Below are 19892 nucleotides of genomic sequence, written 5' to 3'. Positions count from 1 at the left end.
GTACTTTTATCCTGCATATTAGCATTTTAATTAGTGATAAATATTGAATATTCATGTCCCAGCATGCTATCATTTCTATCATAACTAATTGCCTAATAAGGTTTGATGAAATTTTGTTTTGATGGTAAAGGCCTTTGACCATATCAAACGTTTTAAAATATTAAGTCATGATGAGGGTTAAAGAAAATACTCTTAAGAGGCATGAGTGATTTTATGCCAGCATGCTAATCTTTAAAACAGCCCAAGTATTTTTGAGCTGCAATAATGGAAAAAACAACAATATTGGGCAGGAATGAAACAGGAAATGTTTAAACTCTTATTGCCCTAAGCAGAAACTGATGTAAGTAATGGTATTAAAATACAGTATTTTGTCTCTTAATATTGCCAGAATATAGACTTTCCTCTTATGTATAGCTTTCATACTGAAGCTAATTTGATTTTTATTGGCATAAGATATTTTCCTTTAAACTCCCAGATCAGCTAAAACAATATTTATAGGTTTCAATTCTCCTGAAGGGAATCACCAACATTCATGGACCCTAGGAAAAATAACCTTGTTTAGAAGCAAAACAGTGTCATTTGATTCTCTGTCAGATGGGAAATGGAATGTTTATTTTGAGGAGATAGCTCAAGGCATAAACTATTTACTCTGATTTGTTTTACTGTTGTTTTTTATACCAATAAAATGTTGACTTCAGACCATTCTATCAACTCTGTTGAAGTCTTTATATTTAGAAAGAAATTCCTTTATACTTCCTCATTGTCTTTTGCAGATATTTGCATTTCTATGTCTTCAATAAATAGTCTTAAGTTAAACTCCATTGCCTTTTATCTGCATTAGCCTCAAGTGCTGAGAAATATACAGTCATTCACTTTTCAGCATATACTTAAATTATTTAGTTGCACTGAATGCTCAAACATCATGTTATACATTTCCAAACACAACTGTAGTATGGCCCAATGTAGTCTAAAATTCCATTTTTCACAGCCAATAAAAACAAGGTTTTGGATCAGGTCCAGGGTATGCCAAGTTTAACTTGTGTATCATGGGACTGATTTAGCATATTAAACCCCAAAGCGTTAGCTATCTTTTCCACTCTTTCCCCCTTGTTCTTCTAAAGAAGAATAAGAGTACTAAATTAAATACTGAAGCCAACCTCTAGGAAAATATAATTATATATGCATTCATGTATGTGTGAGTAGATGATAGATATATAGGTAGGTAGATAAGTTTCTTTTATTAGAGGACAGTATATAGAAGCCAAGATCTGGGTGCTGGATGTGCCCATTTCTACTGAACTGTCACTGCTTGCAGACCTGCCAGTGGACAGAACAAGGAAATAAGAGAGAGAAATTTCTCCCCAAACTCAAAATTCATAGGTAGCATTTTGCAAAAGTACAGTACAGATAGACATTTAGTTATTGCTAATGTATTTTATGCAAGGCAGTGAAAGATGTTTGTTATTTCTCCAACATCAGACAGGAAAGTTACAGTTAATGGTGGACCAAAAGAAGTAAAAAAAAAAAAGATATTGCAGTTATGCTATAGATTCCTTAGAAGTAAGACGTGGAAGTAAGGATGCTCAACGAGCAGAGAAGGGGCATCCATATCAGAGTTGGTTCTCAGCGAAGGCTCTCAGAAGCAAGGGATATCCACACTGAGAGTTGACCAGTAAGCAAGAAATGGCTGGAGGAAGAATTTGAAGGAAGTGTATTCTAGACTGAAGAACTCAGAAACTGTAAATTTCTATAGAGAACATAATGATCTAAGTGAAATGAAAGTAATTCAGTATGGTTGTATATCTATGTAATGAGTAGTGGGTGGCAGATTTTGAAAGATATAGCTGGAATATATAATATGTATTATATATGAAACATATAATACCATGTAATGTATCATTTTATATAATATGATGTTAAAGAGTTTACACCTTGTGGGCATCCGGGAATCATTGAAAGATTTTAAGCAAATTGGAATTCTACCTAAATTTAAAGAGCTTTATTTAGCTCATTGTCAGAGATAATACGTGTATAAATAACTGTTATCCAAGACAGAAGGTTTTATATATTCCAGAAAAGTTAAAGAAACAGTGGTATATAAGCTAAGAGTTAGAAGATTATTCCTACTTGAAGAGCTAAGGGAAACCTTTGTGAAGGGAGAACATTTGGTTGGGCTTACAACTCAGCCAGGGTAGTACATTACTTATTTATTACTGATCATTTGCCTTTACAAAATAATTGTGAATATAAATAACACACAGGTGTCATTCTCCTAAAGTTAACCTTGCTTCTGAAAAATGACATTTATGTTTTGATTTGCAAATTTTATTGTAAGATACAAAATTTAAAGGTAATGCTGAATTATAAGTTACAATGAAAAGTCAATTGTACTTTGATTTTTCAATGTCTAAGATTTCAATCCAGATTCAAAAATTAAAGTTGTAACAATGTTAAAAATTTTTTTTCATTTCATAAGATTTTAAAGTTTAAGAAAAATTACAGGAATAGTACAAGGAACTCCAGGAGCAATTGTTTATATTTTGCTCCATTTATCACTCTCTCTCTCTCTAAATAAATAAATATATATATTTCTTATTTTATTCAATGGGTAACAATAGGTTATAATCATTACTTACTTTGTTGCTCACATTTCCCATATTTGATCAATATAGCCTCTTTAAGCTGTTTCCTGTATTTTTTTATGTCCTCTTCATTCTTTGAACGTTTCCTTACAGGTTTATCTTGCACTTTCCTTCCCCAGCCCTAGATTCAGCTTATTTTTTAAGGAATTCTGATTTCTTTTAGTAGTGAGGGGTATATAGAAAACAAAATTTGGGTGATTGTCGTGTTAATTGTTAATGGTGTCTCATTGCTTCTCAGCCTCTTCAATGAACATAGCTAGACTTATATTTATTACCTATAGTTCATACCACTATCTCTAACTTCTTTGCAACATCACAGGATATATTCTAGTCTTTCACTTTCCCATATGTGGAGTTCCCTTCTCCAATCATGAAAAACTGGCTCCTGGCTCTTTAACTTTTTATATTTGATAAAAGAAGAAAAATTGATAAGGAAGAATACATTTTTGTAGAAGAATAACTTGTATATGTACTGAAAAAATTTTTGTGGGAAGGGGGAAAACTGAAGGAGGACTGGTACTACCCAGTATTCAAACATACTGAAAGCTTTGTTAAATAAGCCAGCGTGATACTGGGGCACAAAAATCAGCAGAAGAGAAGAGACTCTGGGCCAAATAAACATGAAAATTGAATGTCTGTGAAAAGTGGTACTTTAAGGTAAAAGAGAGAAAATAAACTAAAGGAGAACTTTTATCTTGCTGAACATATGATTATTCCAGCATAGAAATTGCTTTTGTTAAGGCCACCAGTCACTTTTATATTGATAACTTTGATAGAGGCGTTTCTGATTTTTTTTCATGTCTCTTTAAAGCTTTAATTTGTTCTCTTTTTAATTGCTCTGCACATTTGGTACTAGTGGCACCTTTCTCTTCCTTTTCCTTCCCTCCTCTTTGGTTGTGGGACGAACTTTCCCTCCAACTTTCTAGTGTCTCTGAGATCTTCACTGGATATGCTTCCCTCTGTATGTCAGGTTTTATTCTTGAGTCTTCACTCCTCTAACTTACATGTTCTCTCTGAGCAGTATTATCCACATTCATAGTTTTATACTTAGGTAGCAACACCTCCACCTTCCATATGCATATTTTATCTCTATAACTGATTTCTTTACTTTCTCCCTGTAATTTAAATATCTACTTGTCCATGAAACATCTCCATTTGGGCCATCCTTTAGTACTGCAAATTCATTATGCCCCATCAATGAACTTTTGATTATACTTTTTTCTTTTTTATAGTTTCATTATTTATATTATTTCATACTTTCATTATTTATTATTTTCACTTTTTATGCTTTCATTATTGCCCTTTTTACTATTTGGTTCTTGGTGGTGGTATCATCTACTCAGATAATAAGCCAGAAATGAAAGTATTGTCTTTACATCCTCTTCTTTCTCATTCAGTATACCAAATCATTCACTAAGCTCAATGCTTTATGGGCTTCCCTGGGGGCTCAGTTGGTAAAGAATCTGCCTGCAATGCAGGAGACTGGGTTTGATCCCTGGGTCGACAATATCACTCCAGTATTCTTGCTTGGAGAATTCCATGGACAGAGGAACCTGTTGGGCCACAGTCCACGGGGTCGCAAAGAGTCAGATACGACTGAGTGACTGGCATTTCACTTGATACTTTATACCTGTTAGTGTCTGGAAGAGGCTCTTTTCCAATTATGTCTTTGCCTTACTTTAGGTCATTTTCATCTCTTACCAAGATTACTCTAACAGATCTTTTACTGATACCACTATACCTGGACTTACTCTTCTCAAAATGTCTCCCACATTTTTATCAGTAAGGTTTTCCAAGACTGTAAAGCTGAAGGTGCCATTCCCTGACTGTAGCCCACAGAGTACCCATTGCTTGTTGGATATAGTCTAAGCTCCCTATATGGCACACACAATGGCATTTGTTGATTTTCCAGCTTTATTTCCTGCCACTCTCCCTCACACCTATACCCTCAGTCATAGCAAGATACCGACCAGTTTGTGAAACTATGGTATTTCATGCTTCTATGTTGTTTTTCATCTTCCTTTGCCTAGACTTTCTTCACTGTATCTTGCTAGTAAACAATTTTCCCTTGCTGAACTTCAACTTACTGGATAAAACTTGGTAAAATATAATATATTCCTCTGTGAGTCTTTATTTCTTTCCCTTCTGGGTTTCTTCTGTCCCTTTTATTTTATTAAATCACTTATTAAATTGGATTGAAGTTGCTTTTAAAAGTGGATGATTTCTTTCCTTTTAAACTTGAGCTCCCTGAGGAAAGAGCCTGTGTTTTACTAATCATTGTTCTCTTAACCTCTAGTAAATCCTTTGTCACATTGGCTAGTGAAATTAAGCTGTGCTATCTTTAAAGGTAGTGTATAAAAGGCAAAAAATTTACCTAAAATAAAAATTTACTTTTCAATGTGCATAGACAATGACTACATTGAGACTAAATACTACTTTTCTGTACTCCCAACACAGCCAGTTTTCCCTTGTTGCTGGAAGAGACTGTTGTTCGATTGTGTACCAGGTGTAGAGGTTAGTATACTGAAGTCTCTATCTTGAAACAGAAATAGCATTCAACAAAATGAAACTCTCATGTTATGAGAGGTTCTTGGGGAACGGAGATCAAAGAAACAGCAGATTCACTTCTTCCAGCTCAGAGACATTACTGTAAGCCTTTTCTGAGAGGACAAGCAAGAGGAATTCTGCAAAGGATTGAAAGGTGAAAAACTTAATGGCAAAGGTTCCTTTGGATTCCAGGAGTCTATGATTCTATTTATAACAAGTAACTCATTACCTCAAAGCCAAAAATAAAAGCCCATGAGCTCTTATACTGAGACAATGTGTACATTTAAAACAATAACAGTGTTCTGTATTTGTCGAACAACTGAGGAGAATGAATTCACAAGCAGCCACAATTTTAAGAAGGTTAGAACTGATGATCTTGGAGTTCATCACTGGAAAACGGAATTGTTCATGAAGCAGGAACAAAAGGAGAGGGAGAAGATTAAAAAATACTAAGTGACCCTGAGAAACAGAGAAAAGGAAATCAAAGTGAATCAGATAGCCCCGATCACGGGAGTCGTTGAATGCATGGGCAATGGAGGAGAGAAGTCCTGGGCTTAAATCTTTGCTTAACCAGTCCCAGCTGTGCAACATTAGCTTTCTCTAAAATAGAGATCCAACTCCTATCCCAGGTTGCTGTCAGGAGAATTCAATGTAATAAGTTTTGTAGAGTCTTCAGAGTGCCTGGCCCATAGGATGTACTTAGTGAAGCAACAGTTGTCAATATTATCCTTGTAGTAGAATATAGAGGGTAGGTAAGGCAACTCTGAACTTTTCAAGTCTATGACCCATCCAACTTTCTGGTGAAAGTTAAGTATTTAATAATGCAGTTTTGAAAGAGGGTGAAAGTGAAAGTGAGAGTGAAGTCACTCAGTCTTGTCCGACTCTTTGCGACCCCGTGGACTATAGCCCACCAGGCTTTTCCGTCCATGGGATTCTCCAGGCAAGAATACTGGAGTGGATTGCCATTTCCTTCTCCAAGGGGATCTTCCCGACCCAGGGATCGAACCCAGGTCTCCTGCATTGCAGGCAGATGCTTTAACCTCCAAGCCACCAGAAAGAGGGTAGGGAATTCTAATTAATGGATTAATTTTTTAATGATTTGGATTTTTTGTGAACATGATTTTAAAGAGAGGATTGCATTATATACATACACTTCAGCATTGCAGAGCCATTCTGTATATTGGGGATAGAACCACAACTTCACTTATATATTTAGTCTGAGTTTTTTTTTCCTTAGAGTTTCTCAGTGATATTTTGACCAAAGTTTTATTTATCCATTCTTCTTCAGTAGAGATTATAGAGCAAAGAATAATAAAACTTAAGCTTTAAGATCTTGAAGTTTAATCTTCTTTTCTTCTGGTTTTTGGGCTTCACTCATCCATGTATGTGTGAGGCCTATATTGTGAGAATGACCCAAAGCGAGCTAATGTGTCTCTGAAATTAAGCCTGTATTCTCTCTAGGGCTGTACCTAATTCAAATGGTCAGTGTATTATAGTTTTCAAACTGTGGTAGTAAACTAGCATGACTTTTTCTTTAAGGCTGCTATTAAAACACATTCTAATGTGATCATGAGGAGGCAGTGTTAGTAAGAATTAAAATATCAGCATCAGACAGAACTAGATTTAAACCCTATTACTGTAACATATAAGATATACAGCCTTTGGCAACTTATATGGTTTTTCTCAACTCTAGATTCCTGAGTGTGCCTTGAAAGTAAGAGAATCTGCTTTCTAGGTGTGCTATGTATAATTAACTGAAATAGTGCATGTAAGGTATTCTGTCTAACATACAGTAAATGATTGATAAACACATAACAACCCTCTTGCTTCCATACTTTCCATTGGGCTAGATGGAGAAAAGAATAGATGGGGGAAGACTGTCATTTTATGACTATACAGCTTGATAGAAGTTAATAATGTTTAGAAAAGATGCAGAATTTCTAAGATAGACATCGTTTCCAATATTTTGATAGGCATTGGGCCTTGTGTCAGATGATACAGTAGAAAATGTGTTTGGTGTTGGGCTTGGGAAAATATTCAATGATCAGTTTAAATCCTCTATGAATTTAAATGTAGATTTTAATTAAATGAATGTAAAAATAAATTATGATAAATGTAATATGTCATGGAATAATTGACTGAAATGATGTATTTATATGAAAAATAAGATATGTAAAGCCAGAGATGAAATTGGCAAGGATAGATCATTTCAGTGGATGTGGAGTAGAAGAAAGTCAGCTGAAATAGAAAGAAAAGCTGAAGCTGGACTGAGGTTTTTGAGAAATGAATGGGTATAAAGGTACAAAGTATGTATGGCCTATAGTTATTATAAAATAAGATAGTTTTTATTTAAAAAGGTATAAGCAAGTACATTTGAGTTATTTATCAATATATAGAAACTAATCAATATATAGAACCTACCACACATACTATTATAAGCTTGACAAACTGAGTGATTGCTTCTATTCAAAGTCACGATTATCTCTATTTCTGTCTAATTCTAAAATCTTGGAGAGTCGATAGGTTAACATTTAGAAATTTTCCACTTACTGACATTGATTTGATTCATTTCTTGGTGGTAACTCCACACATTTATTCATAGGCATTACTGGAAGCTTAAGACAGATTTTTTTAAAACTGCTAATTGGATTTAAAGTCATGTTGAAACCAAGCTTAAAATATTGAGGAAAGCTGGTAATGATGACTCAGTACTGATGCTAAGTTAATGATTTAGTGATGAATTTCAGACCTACAAGGAAACTCAACCAGCCTCGGTGTTTAACTACCTTTGGACAACTTCCACTGACTGAAAAATTGCAGATAACATTTTTGATGTATTTGGAGAGTAATGGAATCCTTTGACTCATACACCTTTAAACCGTGATATCATATTATTTTCCTAACTGTGACCACTCTTCTTTTGTGATGGTGGAGTCTGTGATTCTACAGATAATGTGATAGGACTTACTCCACACTGCCTCAGTTGTAGTGTGCCCTCCAAATCCCGTGTTGTTGCCTCATGCTTAGCGATGAAAATACCCAGCTTGCCTTTCCTCTTAGCCTGCTTGTTGAATATCTATTCTTCCTTCAAGCCTCTGTCCAACCATCTCTTTCTTAGTCCTCTGACTCAAAGGGCATTTTATATTAAGGAGGTCTCTTTTTGTAATGTTTATTCACTATATTTACTCACTATGCAAAAGCCATTTCCTTTTATAGTAGATTTGATGTTGCTTGATACACATTGGTGTTTTGGCATTTGGCTATGAGAATATTTTTTAAATGATTCTTTTTGTTGTTGTTGTTGATGATGATATTTTCACAGAATGCCACATTCATTCAAAGGAAGTTGAATAACTGCCAGCACTAAAGGCTGTCAGAACTTGTGTGCGTACTGAGTGGAACCAATCAAACTTTAGTTGACCTGTTTGTATAGTTCAGTGACAAAGAGGAATTTGTCCTACTATTTGAACCGAAAAGGCTCTATTCTTACACCAGGCTAAAGGGTTAGCCAATTTGAAGAACAGTTTTTCCTTGCCACTTGAAGCTATAAACCAGGTCTTCTTTATTAATTAATTTTAGAAAATAATTCTGATATGTTTTTTTATTGAATAAATGACCAATAAGTGTTAAGTTTGACACACAAGATAAGCAAATCTAATTTAAATCTCTTAGCTAGGTAGGTGCTTTTTGCCCCTAAGGCAGAAAACATTTCTTAGTCAAACTGAGAACTATTTCCAAAGTGATTTTTAGTTGCCCTCAATATTAATAATCCTATTATATTTATTCTCAGATAAGTAGAGTTTCTGATTTGAAGAAGTATAATGACAAATATTTTAAGATGGAACATGTATGTAATCAGAAAATGTTTTGAAGCATTGCAAGAGATCAGTGAGTTTATTTTTAGGTTATTACAGACACACATGAGGACAAACACACTTTCAGAGTAACTTGACTAGATTTATTTATTTATTTTTTAGAATAAGAGGTTTATTTACAGGACCAACAATATTTTTAAAATTGAAATATAGCTGTTGTACAATATTATGTAAGCTATAGGTGTGCAGTATAGTGACAAGGACAGATCATTTTTTTTTTTTCATTTATTTTTATTAGTTGGAGGCTAACTACTTAACAACATTTCAGTGGGTTTTGTCATACACTGACATGAATCAGCCATGGAGTTACATGTATTCCCCATCCCGATCCCCCCTCCCACCTCCCTCTCCACCCGATTCCTCTGGGTCTTCCCAGTGCACCAGGCCCAAGCACTTTTCTCATGCATCCCACCTGGGCTGGTGAGACAGATCATTTTTAAGCAGGCCAGGAGCAGGGATAATGTGGTGAAAAAATGAAGATTTAATTTTAAGGTAGTCAGGAACAGTTAGATGTTCTGATCTTTTCCTCAGTTTATTGCATGCTGCAGAATGGACATGTTCATTCATTGAACAGATGGATTTGTAAATGAATATAATGCAAACTATGATACTTGCTTTGAGGGAAACAGAGACCTGAAGGTGTATAAAATACATATGGGCTTGTCAGAGGAGTCACCTTTGTGAGGAGGGGAAATTGCAGCTACATATGAGTAGTGAGCAGGAGAAAGAACATTTTAGGCAGAGCGAACAGTACATGGAGAAAAGGCAGGGAAGAGGGTGGAGTGTTTGAGGAACAAAATGCCAATATGGCTAGGGAAGAATTAACCTAAATGTTAGGGTTTCGAGATGGAAGTATAGGTAGGTGAGTGAGGGCTAGATAGGGCAGATGGTTAATATCGTGATATAGTTACTCACTGTGTACCCACTGAAATGAATGAATACGAATGCTTCATAACATAATGGGAACAGTGTGATTTTCTTTCTTTCATTTTGATGTATATGATCTTTCCTTTTTCCCAGTCTGTCAGGAATCCATTTGCCTCATGCAGTGTGGTGAGAGGGGTTAATGTTAGCCAAGTTGAAAGACAGACTTAGAGAGTCTTGCAGCAGTCTTGCAGTAAAGGCTGATTGGGCTCAATGAGATGACCACCGTTCCCAAACTGAGCCAATTGAACAGACCAGCTACAGATTTCAGCAGTGGATGTCAGCAGTGAGTGAAGTGACCAGACAGTTAAAGGACATTGTTGCAGATTCCAGAGAACACAAAGGATGGCAGGAACCTGCTGGTTTGGGTTTGAGACTCCCTTCTTTCTGCTGCTGAAAGGTCACAGAAGCCCGCCTGTCTATAAACTCAGATACGTCTTTGAAGAAAAATAGTGGGTTGGAGGACATAAAATTGAACATTTACCAGATATGCCCACGTTTTTAGAAAAAGAATATACAAGAAAATAATGAGGTAGCATTAATTAGCACTTTGTGTTCATTCATTCAATAAATAACCATGACTGTCTCTTACATGGGCTTCCCTGGTGGCTCAGTGGTAAAGACTCCGCCTGCAATGCAGAAGACAGAGAGAGGTTTGATCCCTGGGCTGGGAAGATCCTTAGAGGAGGGCATGGTTAACCCACTCCAGTGTTCTTGCCTGGAGAATTCCATGGACAGAGGAGCCTGGTGGGCTGCCATCCATAGGGTTGCAAAGAGTTGGACCCGACTGAAGTGACTGAGCACACATTCATGTCTCTTATATATTGTGCATAGGGAATACAACGGACACCAACCCTTGTCTTCCTGGATCTCACATTCAAGTGACTAGTTCCCAGTTGAAGCTATAGAAAGAAAGAAAACTGCCTAATTAGAAAAATGAATATGTAGTTGCACATTCAATAGTAGTATGTTAGATAGCTTTAATTTCACAACAGTAGTAACGGAAAGTATTCTGGTGGTATGCACGACCTTGTTGTGGTCAAGAAAAGCTAAAAATGATTACAGAGTTTATTCTTGCTTGGACACTAAGTTTAAATAACTTGACATCTTATCATATGTCAGTCATAGAGTCATAAAAAGTTAGGACTGGAAAGATCTGAGAGGTCATCTAGCCTGACATTTTAGTTTGGCTGGTAAGGAAACAGTCATAGAATTGAAGAGGATATCACTGCTAAAGTTGGGATTTAAATATGTGTTCCTTGACATTAGTTCAAGGCTGTTTGTAATGGAAAAGAGTTTCCATTCAGATCTTTGTAGAACATATTCATTGATTATTTCACCTTGATATCAATAGACCATTTCTTGGGCTGGCTCTTGTAAGTATTGGAAACATAATGAGTCATGCAGTGATGTTTAAGTAAGGATGAGGATTAGGAGAAGAATAGACACTCATCAGAGGGGTTAGTTTCTTTTGTTTCTCTTTAGAATGTGGATGATAGCCCAGAAAGGACGCAATGCCTACATTTTACCCCTTCTCAGTAGGGGTAAAAGCAGGGGCTCAGGAGCAAGGCATCTGGGTTCATATCCCAGCTCTACCATCCATCAACTAGCTTCATCATCAGTGTGAAACCTGTAAAAAATTTTAAATCATATTGTATGTATACAATGAGAAAATCTATAATCCCATCTGATCATTTCTTTCTTGCACTTCCTTCCTCTTTCTCCACTTAATTTAAAAACTCACTTAAACATATAACTTGTAACACTGTGATTAATTGAATTGTATTGGGACAAAAGCACACCCTCTTTGTCTCAGACTGATATTTGAATGGAGTTCTGCGGTGAAAAAACAACCAGTAGCTGCACTCAATTTCCAGTTCTTGGACTGACGTATTCACAATACTATATGATTTTTATACTATTGCATGCTATTTAGCTCTTGTATATCACAAACAGGGTCAAAGAATAGATTATTACAATCAAAAAACAAGAAAAAGTAAAGTTTATCATTTTCCATGAGGCTTCACACAAAATGCCATGACATACTTAGTACCCACTTGGTTGGAAAAATCATGCAAGTTAATCCATGTTTTTCATCATATAAAATGAGTTGCTTATGATGGATATGTTCTGTGTGTTGTGCTAAGAATTCTAATAAATTAAGAAATATTTGTTGAGCACCTATTATAAGAGTCTAACAGTGCTGAGTTGGGGGAAGTGTGCCGGTATATGTACGGGGGTGTGTGTGTGTGCAGAGTAGTGGTAAAAGTGTTAGGCTAAGTCACACTGAGAGTTCACCTTGATAGAAAAAATATAAAAACAATTTCTGACAGCCAACCCCTGAAAAAACTATTCAAAATAGACTATACTTAGCATATTTTAATAGGAGACAGCCTGTATGATGTTTTAGCATTTTTCACAGTATAGTTGTGTTAAAGACTATATTTTTGGAATTTAAGCAACAACAGTGAGGTTATTTCATCTTATTGAATACTACATTAAATTAACAAAGCAAACTTTTCTTTCCAATATTAAGTTTAAATGCTGTTTGAAAAAATATTAATGAAAACTTTTAAGAAATAGATATTTTTCTCTGTGTCAAATGACTATTTAACTTACTGTTATCGTCTATGGATCCTTAAGTTTTAAGATTGGACTTTAAAATAAATTCAGTGCTTGATGTAAGTGAGAATCTAAGTTTTCTACTTTAACTTCAGAGCAAAAAGAATATGAACCTAATGCAACAATGATGTTATGGATTTTCTGTAATTAGCTTAATAGCTTTCAGGTTCTATGGTTAATAATCAAGGCTTTGAGCCTCAAGTAAGAGTGTATGCTTGCTTGTCATTTGAATTGTACCTTGGCTATATGTTTATTAGTATTTTGTTGAATTCCTTCCAACACGTTAATGAAGAAGTCATCACACTTTTCTAAATCAAAAGTAGACAAAGTGGAAGTTATTTTTTAAAAGTTGATAGGCTTATTTTTCTCTTGAGTTGTTCCTCAGGGATATTTATGCTAAATTAATAGTGATATAGATAAACCATGAGTACAGAAATTGAATGCCATCCATAAATGCAGAAATCTTTCCAGAAGATCTCTGTAATGTGCTATTACATATACAAAGAAAGCAAAAGCATAAGGTTGTAATGAAGCCACTACCCTAAGGTCTGCATATCAGTTTACATGTAGATGGTCTCTGGATATAGCTGTAATATTGCACACATGTCAAATTATGGTTGAATGCTTATTGATGGTGAAGAAAACCTTGATTTATACATAATTATATTGATACATAATAGCTACATAAATATATAAAATGATCTTCCTTTTTATTACTTCACATAATGAAAATGTATTTTTTGGAGTATCATGTACCATAAGGCCCATGCTAGTATCTCTGCAAGCAGCAGACTAATCATACTTAGAAAGAGTCTGTTGGAATGACTACAGCTGGACAAGAACATAGAATTCAACTAATATTATAGCTTTATTTTACAAACAGAAACTGGAGCTCAGATAAGTCAAGAAATTTTCTCACAATGGCCCAGCATATTCATAAAACTAGGACTAGAAGCCATTTATTTTATTTTTAGTTCAGTGCTTTCTCAGACTGATTCCATTTCCTAGCATGGATTAGAACTGCTCAATGTAATCAGTGATTTATTTTTAATTCTCTTTTTCTTTGTCTCTCCTGTGGGAGGAAAATAAAAAGGTGTTCTTGCTTCTGTGGACATATCTGGAGGGTGCTAAGAGTTACAGACTGCTATCACATAGAGCATATCCCCCTCTGTGACATTTAAATCTTACTTTTATGGATCATTCAGTGAAAGCATGTGTGTTTCTCAGTTTATCCTCCTTTTAACATGTGTACTTTTAAAACATTTAATCATGCTTTGAGAATTTTTTTTTTCATAACAAACCTCTAGCCTGGAATCTCATGACATTACTGATTGAGAGGAAATTTGTTACTGATTTAGATACAGGAATGTCTCCAGAATGTTATATTAAAATATGAGAATTCACCTTATTTGTAACTTGAACAAAAGTCCCTACAGTGTGAGTCTGTCTTCCAAGTAAAACAATTTTTACTGTTTATTTTCAGTTCACAGCTTCTCTCTTATACCTACTTTTCTTCCTTTTTATTTTCATAAATTAAAATTTGATTTTATCATATAAAAACCTTAGGTTCCTAGGGAGTTTTGGGAACTAAAAAAAAGTGTGATGTGTGTGTGTGTTTCCATATCTTTTTGCAGTGTCCTTTCTTAGTTGAAAAGCTGCATTTGGGTACAGTGTCACTGATGGAATTGAGCAATTTTTGTTTTTCTAACTTCTGTAGCTCTGGCCAGCTTCACAGGGCTTCTATCAGTTGAAATGGCATCTTTGACTTTAGCCAAGTGTAGGTTATTAGGTTATGAGTGCCAAAAATGATGAGTTGTCTCCACACTTCATCCAGCATGAATAAAAGCAAGATTGTAAAATAATTATAATCTCTCGGAGCAAAGCCAGCCATGCAGCTTCAGCCCATCTTTCTTCATTAATTTGTATACAGTTCTTATTTTAACAGAACAAACTTTCTGAGGGTACTCACATGGGACTGCTGAGCCAGCTGGACAACTTTTATTTTGAAGAAAAAAAGTTGAGCCTCGGAACGGGCTGTTTTAAAGACAGGGAGGGACTTAGCGTTTCCGAGCTTGACCAGCATGTGGAAGGAGCGCTCTCATGGCTGCGATAACTTAGGGAGCTCCTACCTGGGTGCCACAGGGGTAGGAAGGTTTCTGTTCGTTTTGCTCTGTTTCCGAGGGTCCCGTGCACGTCCCTTGCCCATGTCAACGTGACTGTTGGTGTTTCCGCACACCCGGCTCTGTGGGGGAGTGCCCCATCGTGCCTGTCTTATGTGGCCTCTATGGACACATTACTCAGCTGGCAGAGAGCAGGGAAGTTTTCTCCCAGCACCCAAAAAGAGAAAGAGGAAACCACTTTTGCCTTCTGGGCTCCTTGCAGGACAATAGATCAGGATAAGCTTCCACATTCTCTCCCTGGATTTCTGGAGTGGTTTCCAGGAACAAGCTAAACTTTCACCTTTAAATGGATGACCATGTCACAATCAGGAGGAAACATCTCCAAAGACCCATCTTTAGGTAAGTCATGATGTATCCTAGATGGCTCCAGGGCTATCAGGAAAAATAATTTCTTTTTCATCCTTAACTTGTGAATTCTGGCACTAAGTTATAACAAAGCAATAAAGACTGTGCCTAAAGTGTAACTTCATGCATCCTGAAGGAGTTCTTTTATTTTTTATTTTCTGAAACCCAAAGCACAAGCTTTTATCAGTTTTTCAAGATGTATTTTAAAAACGTATTAGCTTTTCATGTACTTCAGTGACATAGCACTAGAAAAACTTTTGAAACATTATGCAATCCCTTGCTGTTTCTAGTGGTTGCATAGCCCTGTAAATGGGAAACGTGTGGTTCTTTCAACTGATTTCTCTCAGAAGTAGTATTTTAGTGCTGTGAATGCTATGCTTTTTTGCAGTAATGTATGGGGAGACAAATTTGAACTTGATGGCTATTGTACTATAGTACGTACCTTTTACAGCTAATTTAGGAGTATCTGTATAGCAGTTAAAGAAACAGCAGGGCAATAGGAGATATTTTGCACTGGGGTGGAATCTTTGCCCAGGCAGAATGTAGATCTCGCATAACAGATTGGGCTAAGGTTTTATTTTGAGGGGGGAGAGACTTTTTCACTAAGAGACAGCAATTTCTTCTGTCTTGATTCTTTAGTTACCTGTTATGTAATTTAGAATCCAGAATTTGGAATTAAAGTTAACCATATATCAAATTTGGGCCTCCCCCCAGATACTATCTTAAATATAGCAAAGATATCACATGTTAACAACACTAAATGTTAAGTTGTAGTCACTGGCTGTTGATCTTGAATTAACTACAGGGTTGTAGAAGTTTATGGATGAAATTCCTGACATTCTGTGGATGTTAAATAATGAGTGGGCCTTCAAGGAATAGAATTATATATAAAATGTTTCCATTCTTATGTACTAATTAAGCATTACTATAATATTCCTAGTAATATCTATATACTTTCATAATGCTTAAAACAAAATGTTAGCTCAAATCTGTTTTAAAATCTTTTGAAGATATTTTCAAATCTCCATTACAAATTTAACATTATATGTCTATTTAAATATGCACTTGTAAATTTAACCAAAAATCCAAAAGGTGTATTCACCTCCGTGTTTCCTATGGCCGGAGCTGGAAATGTTCTTTCAGTTCCTGTGCAGTTTGCTACTATTTTCTTTCCAAGCACATGTGTGACTTCAAGGAGGCGTGAAAGTTGCACAGACAATCCCAAACTCAACCCCACTGAGACGTCACTTAAAGAGGGTACCTACAGAAGTTCAGGAAGGCAGGGCTCTTTTGGATAAAATCAGATGCACTTAGCCATCAACTTAAGTGTCTTATCCCATTGTGGAACTGTTGCTGGCAGGTGGTCATTCACTGCTTTAATGCCGAATCCTTGTCCGCTCCCGACGAATGCTATGTTAAGGTGCCGCTCTCAGGGGAATTGCCATTCAGGTGTGCTGCTCTTCTGTATAAACAGTAGATCCTTTGTGGAAGGTGGGATTCTTTGTCCAGATGATTAGAATACAGTTTGGTAGATTCAAATGATTGTTTCATGATACTGATGACCTAGAAGAGAACACACAGCTACCAAAGAGGATATACGTTTACCCAGGCAATTATTTCAAGCAAGTGCTGAAATGGGTTCCCGATTGAACACAGGTTAAGGCCAGATGTGGAATCATGGGTCTACTGGCATGTTGACAGCTGGCTTTGCTTTTATCAAGATATGACTGTTATGAAGGAAAGGAGGGTGGAGAGTATCTTAAAAAATCCAAATGACTAGATACACTGTCTCAGAGAAAGTTTTAGGCTGTTCTTTAGTGAAATGCAGCATGGGCTTTCTAATAGCTAGTTGTGCTTTTGGGCAAGTTGAGAAATGGGTTAAGCTTTCCTTTGGCATCTTTGGGCTTCTCTGGTAGCTCAGACTAGAGAGCCACCTTTTTTAACTCTGGTGGCAGTAAAAAATTTGCCAGCAATGCAGGAGGGCTGGATTCTATCCCTGGGTCAGGAAGATCCCCTGGAGAAAGGAATGGCAACCCACTCCAGTATTCTTGCCTGGAGAATTCCATGGATAGAGAGCTTCGTGGGCTACAGACTCAGTCCATGTGGTCACAAAGAGCTGGACATTACTGAACAACTGACTCTCTCTTGGCCACTTTGGCTCTTATCCCATGTCCCACTTTATTTTCTTTGTTAGCCTCCTTTCCCAGCTCCCCTGTTCCCTTGGCTTTCCCTTGAGCTGTCCAGCCTTTCACTCTGAGACATCTTTCTAGGCTTCCTTTTCTGGTCAGAGTCCCATGAACAGACTTTTCCTTGTCAATATGTACAGTACGTGTACACCCCACTTCCTAAGAGATTTGCACACCTGTTCTCAATCTGTATGCAAGTCTGTGCTAGATTGTTTCATATGTGCTAGGTACAAGTTTAATAGAAATTTTGTGAAATATCTTTGCTATTTTTTATAAAATACTCATTTAAAATTTTTGTCTTTAAGAGATCAGCCTAGGATTTTTTTTTTTTTTTAGAAACATCTGACATTGACACCATTCAAATTTCTATATACAGGCTATTTTCTTCTGCAGTTGAGCCCACAACTTTAATTCAATTCACCTGTCATTCTCTGCTTGACTAGACATGACCATATCTGGGCTAAGGCATTGGGGAGGCCAGGGTTCCCAAGTGGTAAAGAAACCACCTGCCAATTCAGGAAATGCAAGAGATGCGGGTTTGATCCTTGGGTGAGAATATGCCCTGAAGTAGGAGACAGCAACCCACTCCAGTATTCTTGCCTGGAAAATTCCAAGGACAGAGGTGGGTTACAGTCCATGGGCTCACAAAGAGTCAGACACAACTGAGTATGCATGCACCATTGGAGAGGCCAGACACAATAACAAAAAAACAGCCTTACCTGCCCTTACAAAGCATATCATCTCGTGTGTATCTAGGTAACCATGACACAGGCAGGTGATGGGTGCCAAAAAGAAAATAACAACATCCTGGGAAATTATAATGGAAAAGACAAATTTCAGTGAAAACTAATTCTGGCCCCTAAGTGAACTGAGAAAGATAAGAGCAATATTTTTTATATTATTATTATTTTTTAATGTTATATTTCCTTCAATTTCTAATTTTTTAATTAGTTTTTATTGGAGTTACAGTTTACAATATTGTCTTAGTTTCTTCTAAGAGAAAGATTTTCTTTTAAATTTAATTTTTGAGACAGAATTAATATTAATGTTTCATCAGCATGATCTCCCTAAATTTCAACTAATAAAAATCATCCATCAAGTGTAAAAAATTAGCTGAGAGGTTTTAGAGGAGATGATGAATATTGAAATTCCATGGCTGGTATGCTGTTGGGAAGGCTGGGAGGAGTCTTATATGCTATTTAGAAACTCTCTAAGAATGTCTTGGTCTCCCACAATGCTGATTCCCAAATCATTTCACACAGTTAGGTTATCAAATCCATGTTTTAAAAGTCTTCCATGGAAAATTTAGATATACATTTTCATGTCAGATCTGTAAAGCAAGGAACAAAGACAAGGCTTCTTTTATGGCCAAGGCTGGAGTCTGTACGCACACGTTCACACATTTTGCATGTTACTTTGGGATAAATGAGACCGTTCAGCCTGGAGCGTATAGAAACGATGCATCGCAGACACATTTTGTGGTTCACTCGGCAGATATTCTTGCCACTCAGAATGGTACAGAGAAATCACTCTCCCTTTACTCAAGAGAAACACTTTAGGCTTTATAATTTTCCAGGAAGGAAATACTGTTACAAAACATATATTAATGTGTTTTCCATCAACAACAGAGTTTGTTCCTCAGCACTTAGAAAATGAATTTGTATAGATCTTTAAAAATCTAAGATTTGAATCAGCACTTGATATTAGAGCTCTCTGATACACACATTCTTTAGACATTTAAAAACTTCTTTTTCTGTGTTACCACAGAGTTTGATCTAGTAATTACAATTAATCTACTTATGTAAAAAGATTCATCAATTTATAGCACATTTCAGATGAAGTACCTTTGTCTAACTTCAATAAAAGAATTGCTGAAGATACTTCCATCTTATTGCATGCTCATAGCTTAGTGAACTTTCTATATTCCCAGAATATTACTCAATCTTAGACTTTGATACCAAGAAAAATCTATTTCTCCTAATAAAACTGCATCAGTGAAAGTAATTCTTACCTGAATTACACTGCTATGAAATATATAAGTCTGGGTTTTTGTTATAATTATCTTCCCCCACTTGATTTGATATTTTATTTTTATCAAATTCTACTATATATGCATCTTTTTTTTTCTGTTTGTTGCTTCAAAGCCTTTCTGGAAGTATGTAGGAAAAATGAATTAAAAAAATAAATTGAAATTTTTTTCTTACATGTTAAGCCTCATTTAGTTTTCTTTGGAACCAACAACCTTTTGAACCTCTCTCAGGATTCAAAAGTGGATGCTACTTTTGTGGTGACTTTACATTAGAAGTAGCATGAGAAAGCTACAAATGAAATCATGCAAATGGTTCTTCCTCAGCCCTAGAACTGAGAACTGGTCGATGAATCCAGGAGCTGAGACAGTAAAGTGCAAGTCGAACGGCTGCCAGGGCCCAAGACCAATGAAAATCATGTTGGGTTCCTCACAGCATTTAGAACATGCTGTTTCTTCTCTTTATGCCTTTTCAAAGTTTTATTTTTACAAGTGGCTGTTAGCAGAGGAATTCTGAGTGTGTTTTTGGCAGGCATATTCTCTTC

At 36.1% G+C, this 19892-nt stretch overlaps 1 protein-coding gene across 6 annotated transcripts in view; it reads left to right on the top strand.

The window, feature by feature from the left end:
- PDE1A (phosphodiesterase 1A) overlaps positions 1-19892 on the top strand; it is a 376209-nt gene that overhangs the window by 72268 nt on the left and 284049 nt on the right. Inside the window, exon 1 of one of the 6 annotated variants that reach the window (XM_043488085.1) lies at positions 14673-15129. The exons of the other annotated variants lie outside the window; for them this stretch is intronic. Within the exon in view, the coding sequence (XP_043344020.1) occupies positions 15077-15129 (53 nt within the window). The 5' untranslated portion in view covers positions 14673-15076. Of the gene's footprint in view, positions 1-14672; positions 15130-19892 lie in introns of those variants that run through there. 6 annotated transcript variants of the gene reach the window in all.

Source organism: Cervus canadensis, chromosome 15 (assembly GCF_019320065.1).
Source record: "Cervus canadensis isolate Bull #8, Minnesota chromosome 15, ASM1932006v1, whole genome shotgun sequence".
Taxonomy (NCBI): domain Eukaryota; kingdom Metazoa; phylum Chordata; class Mammalia; order Artiodactyla; family Cervidae; genus Cervus; species Cervus canadensis.
Note: the sequence above shows the minus strand (reverse complement) of the source record. Positions and strands in the feature narration are given on the sequence as shown.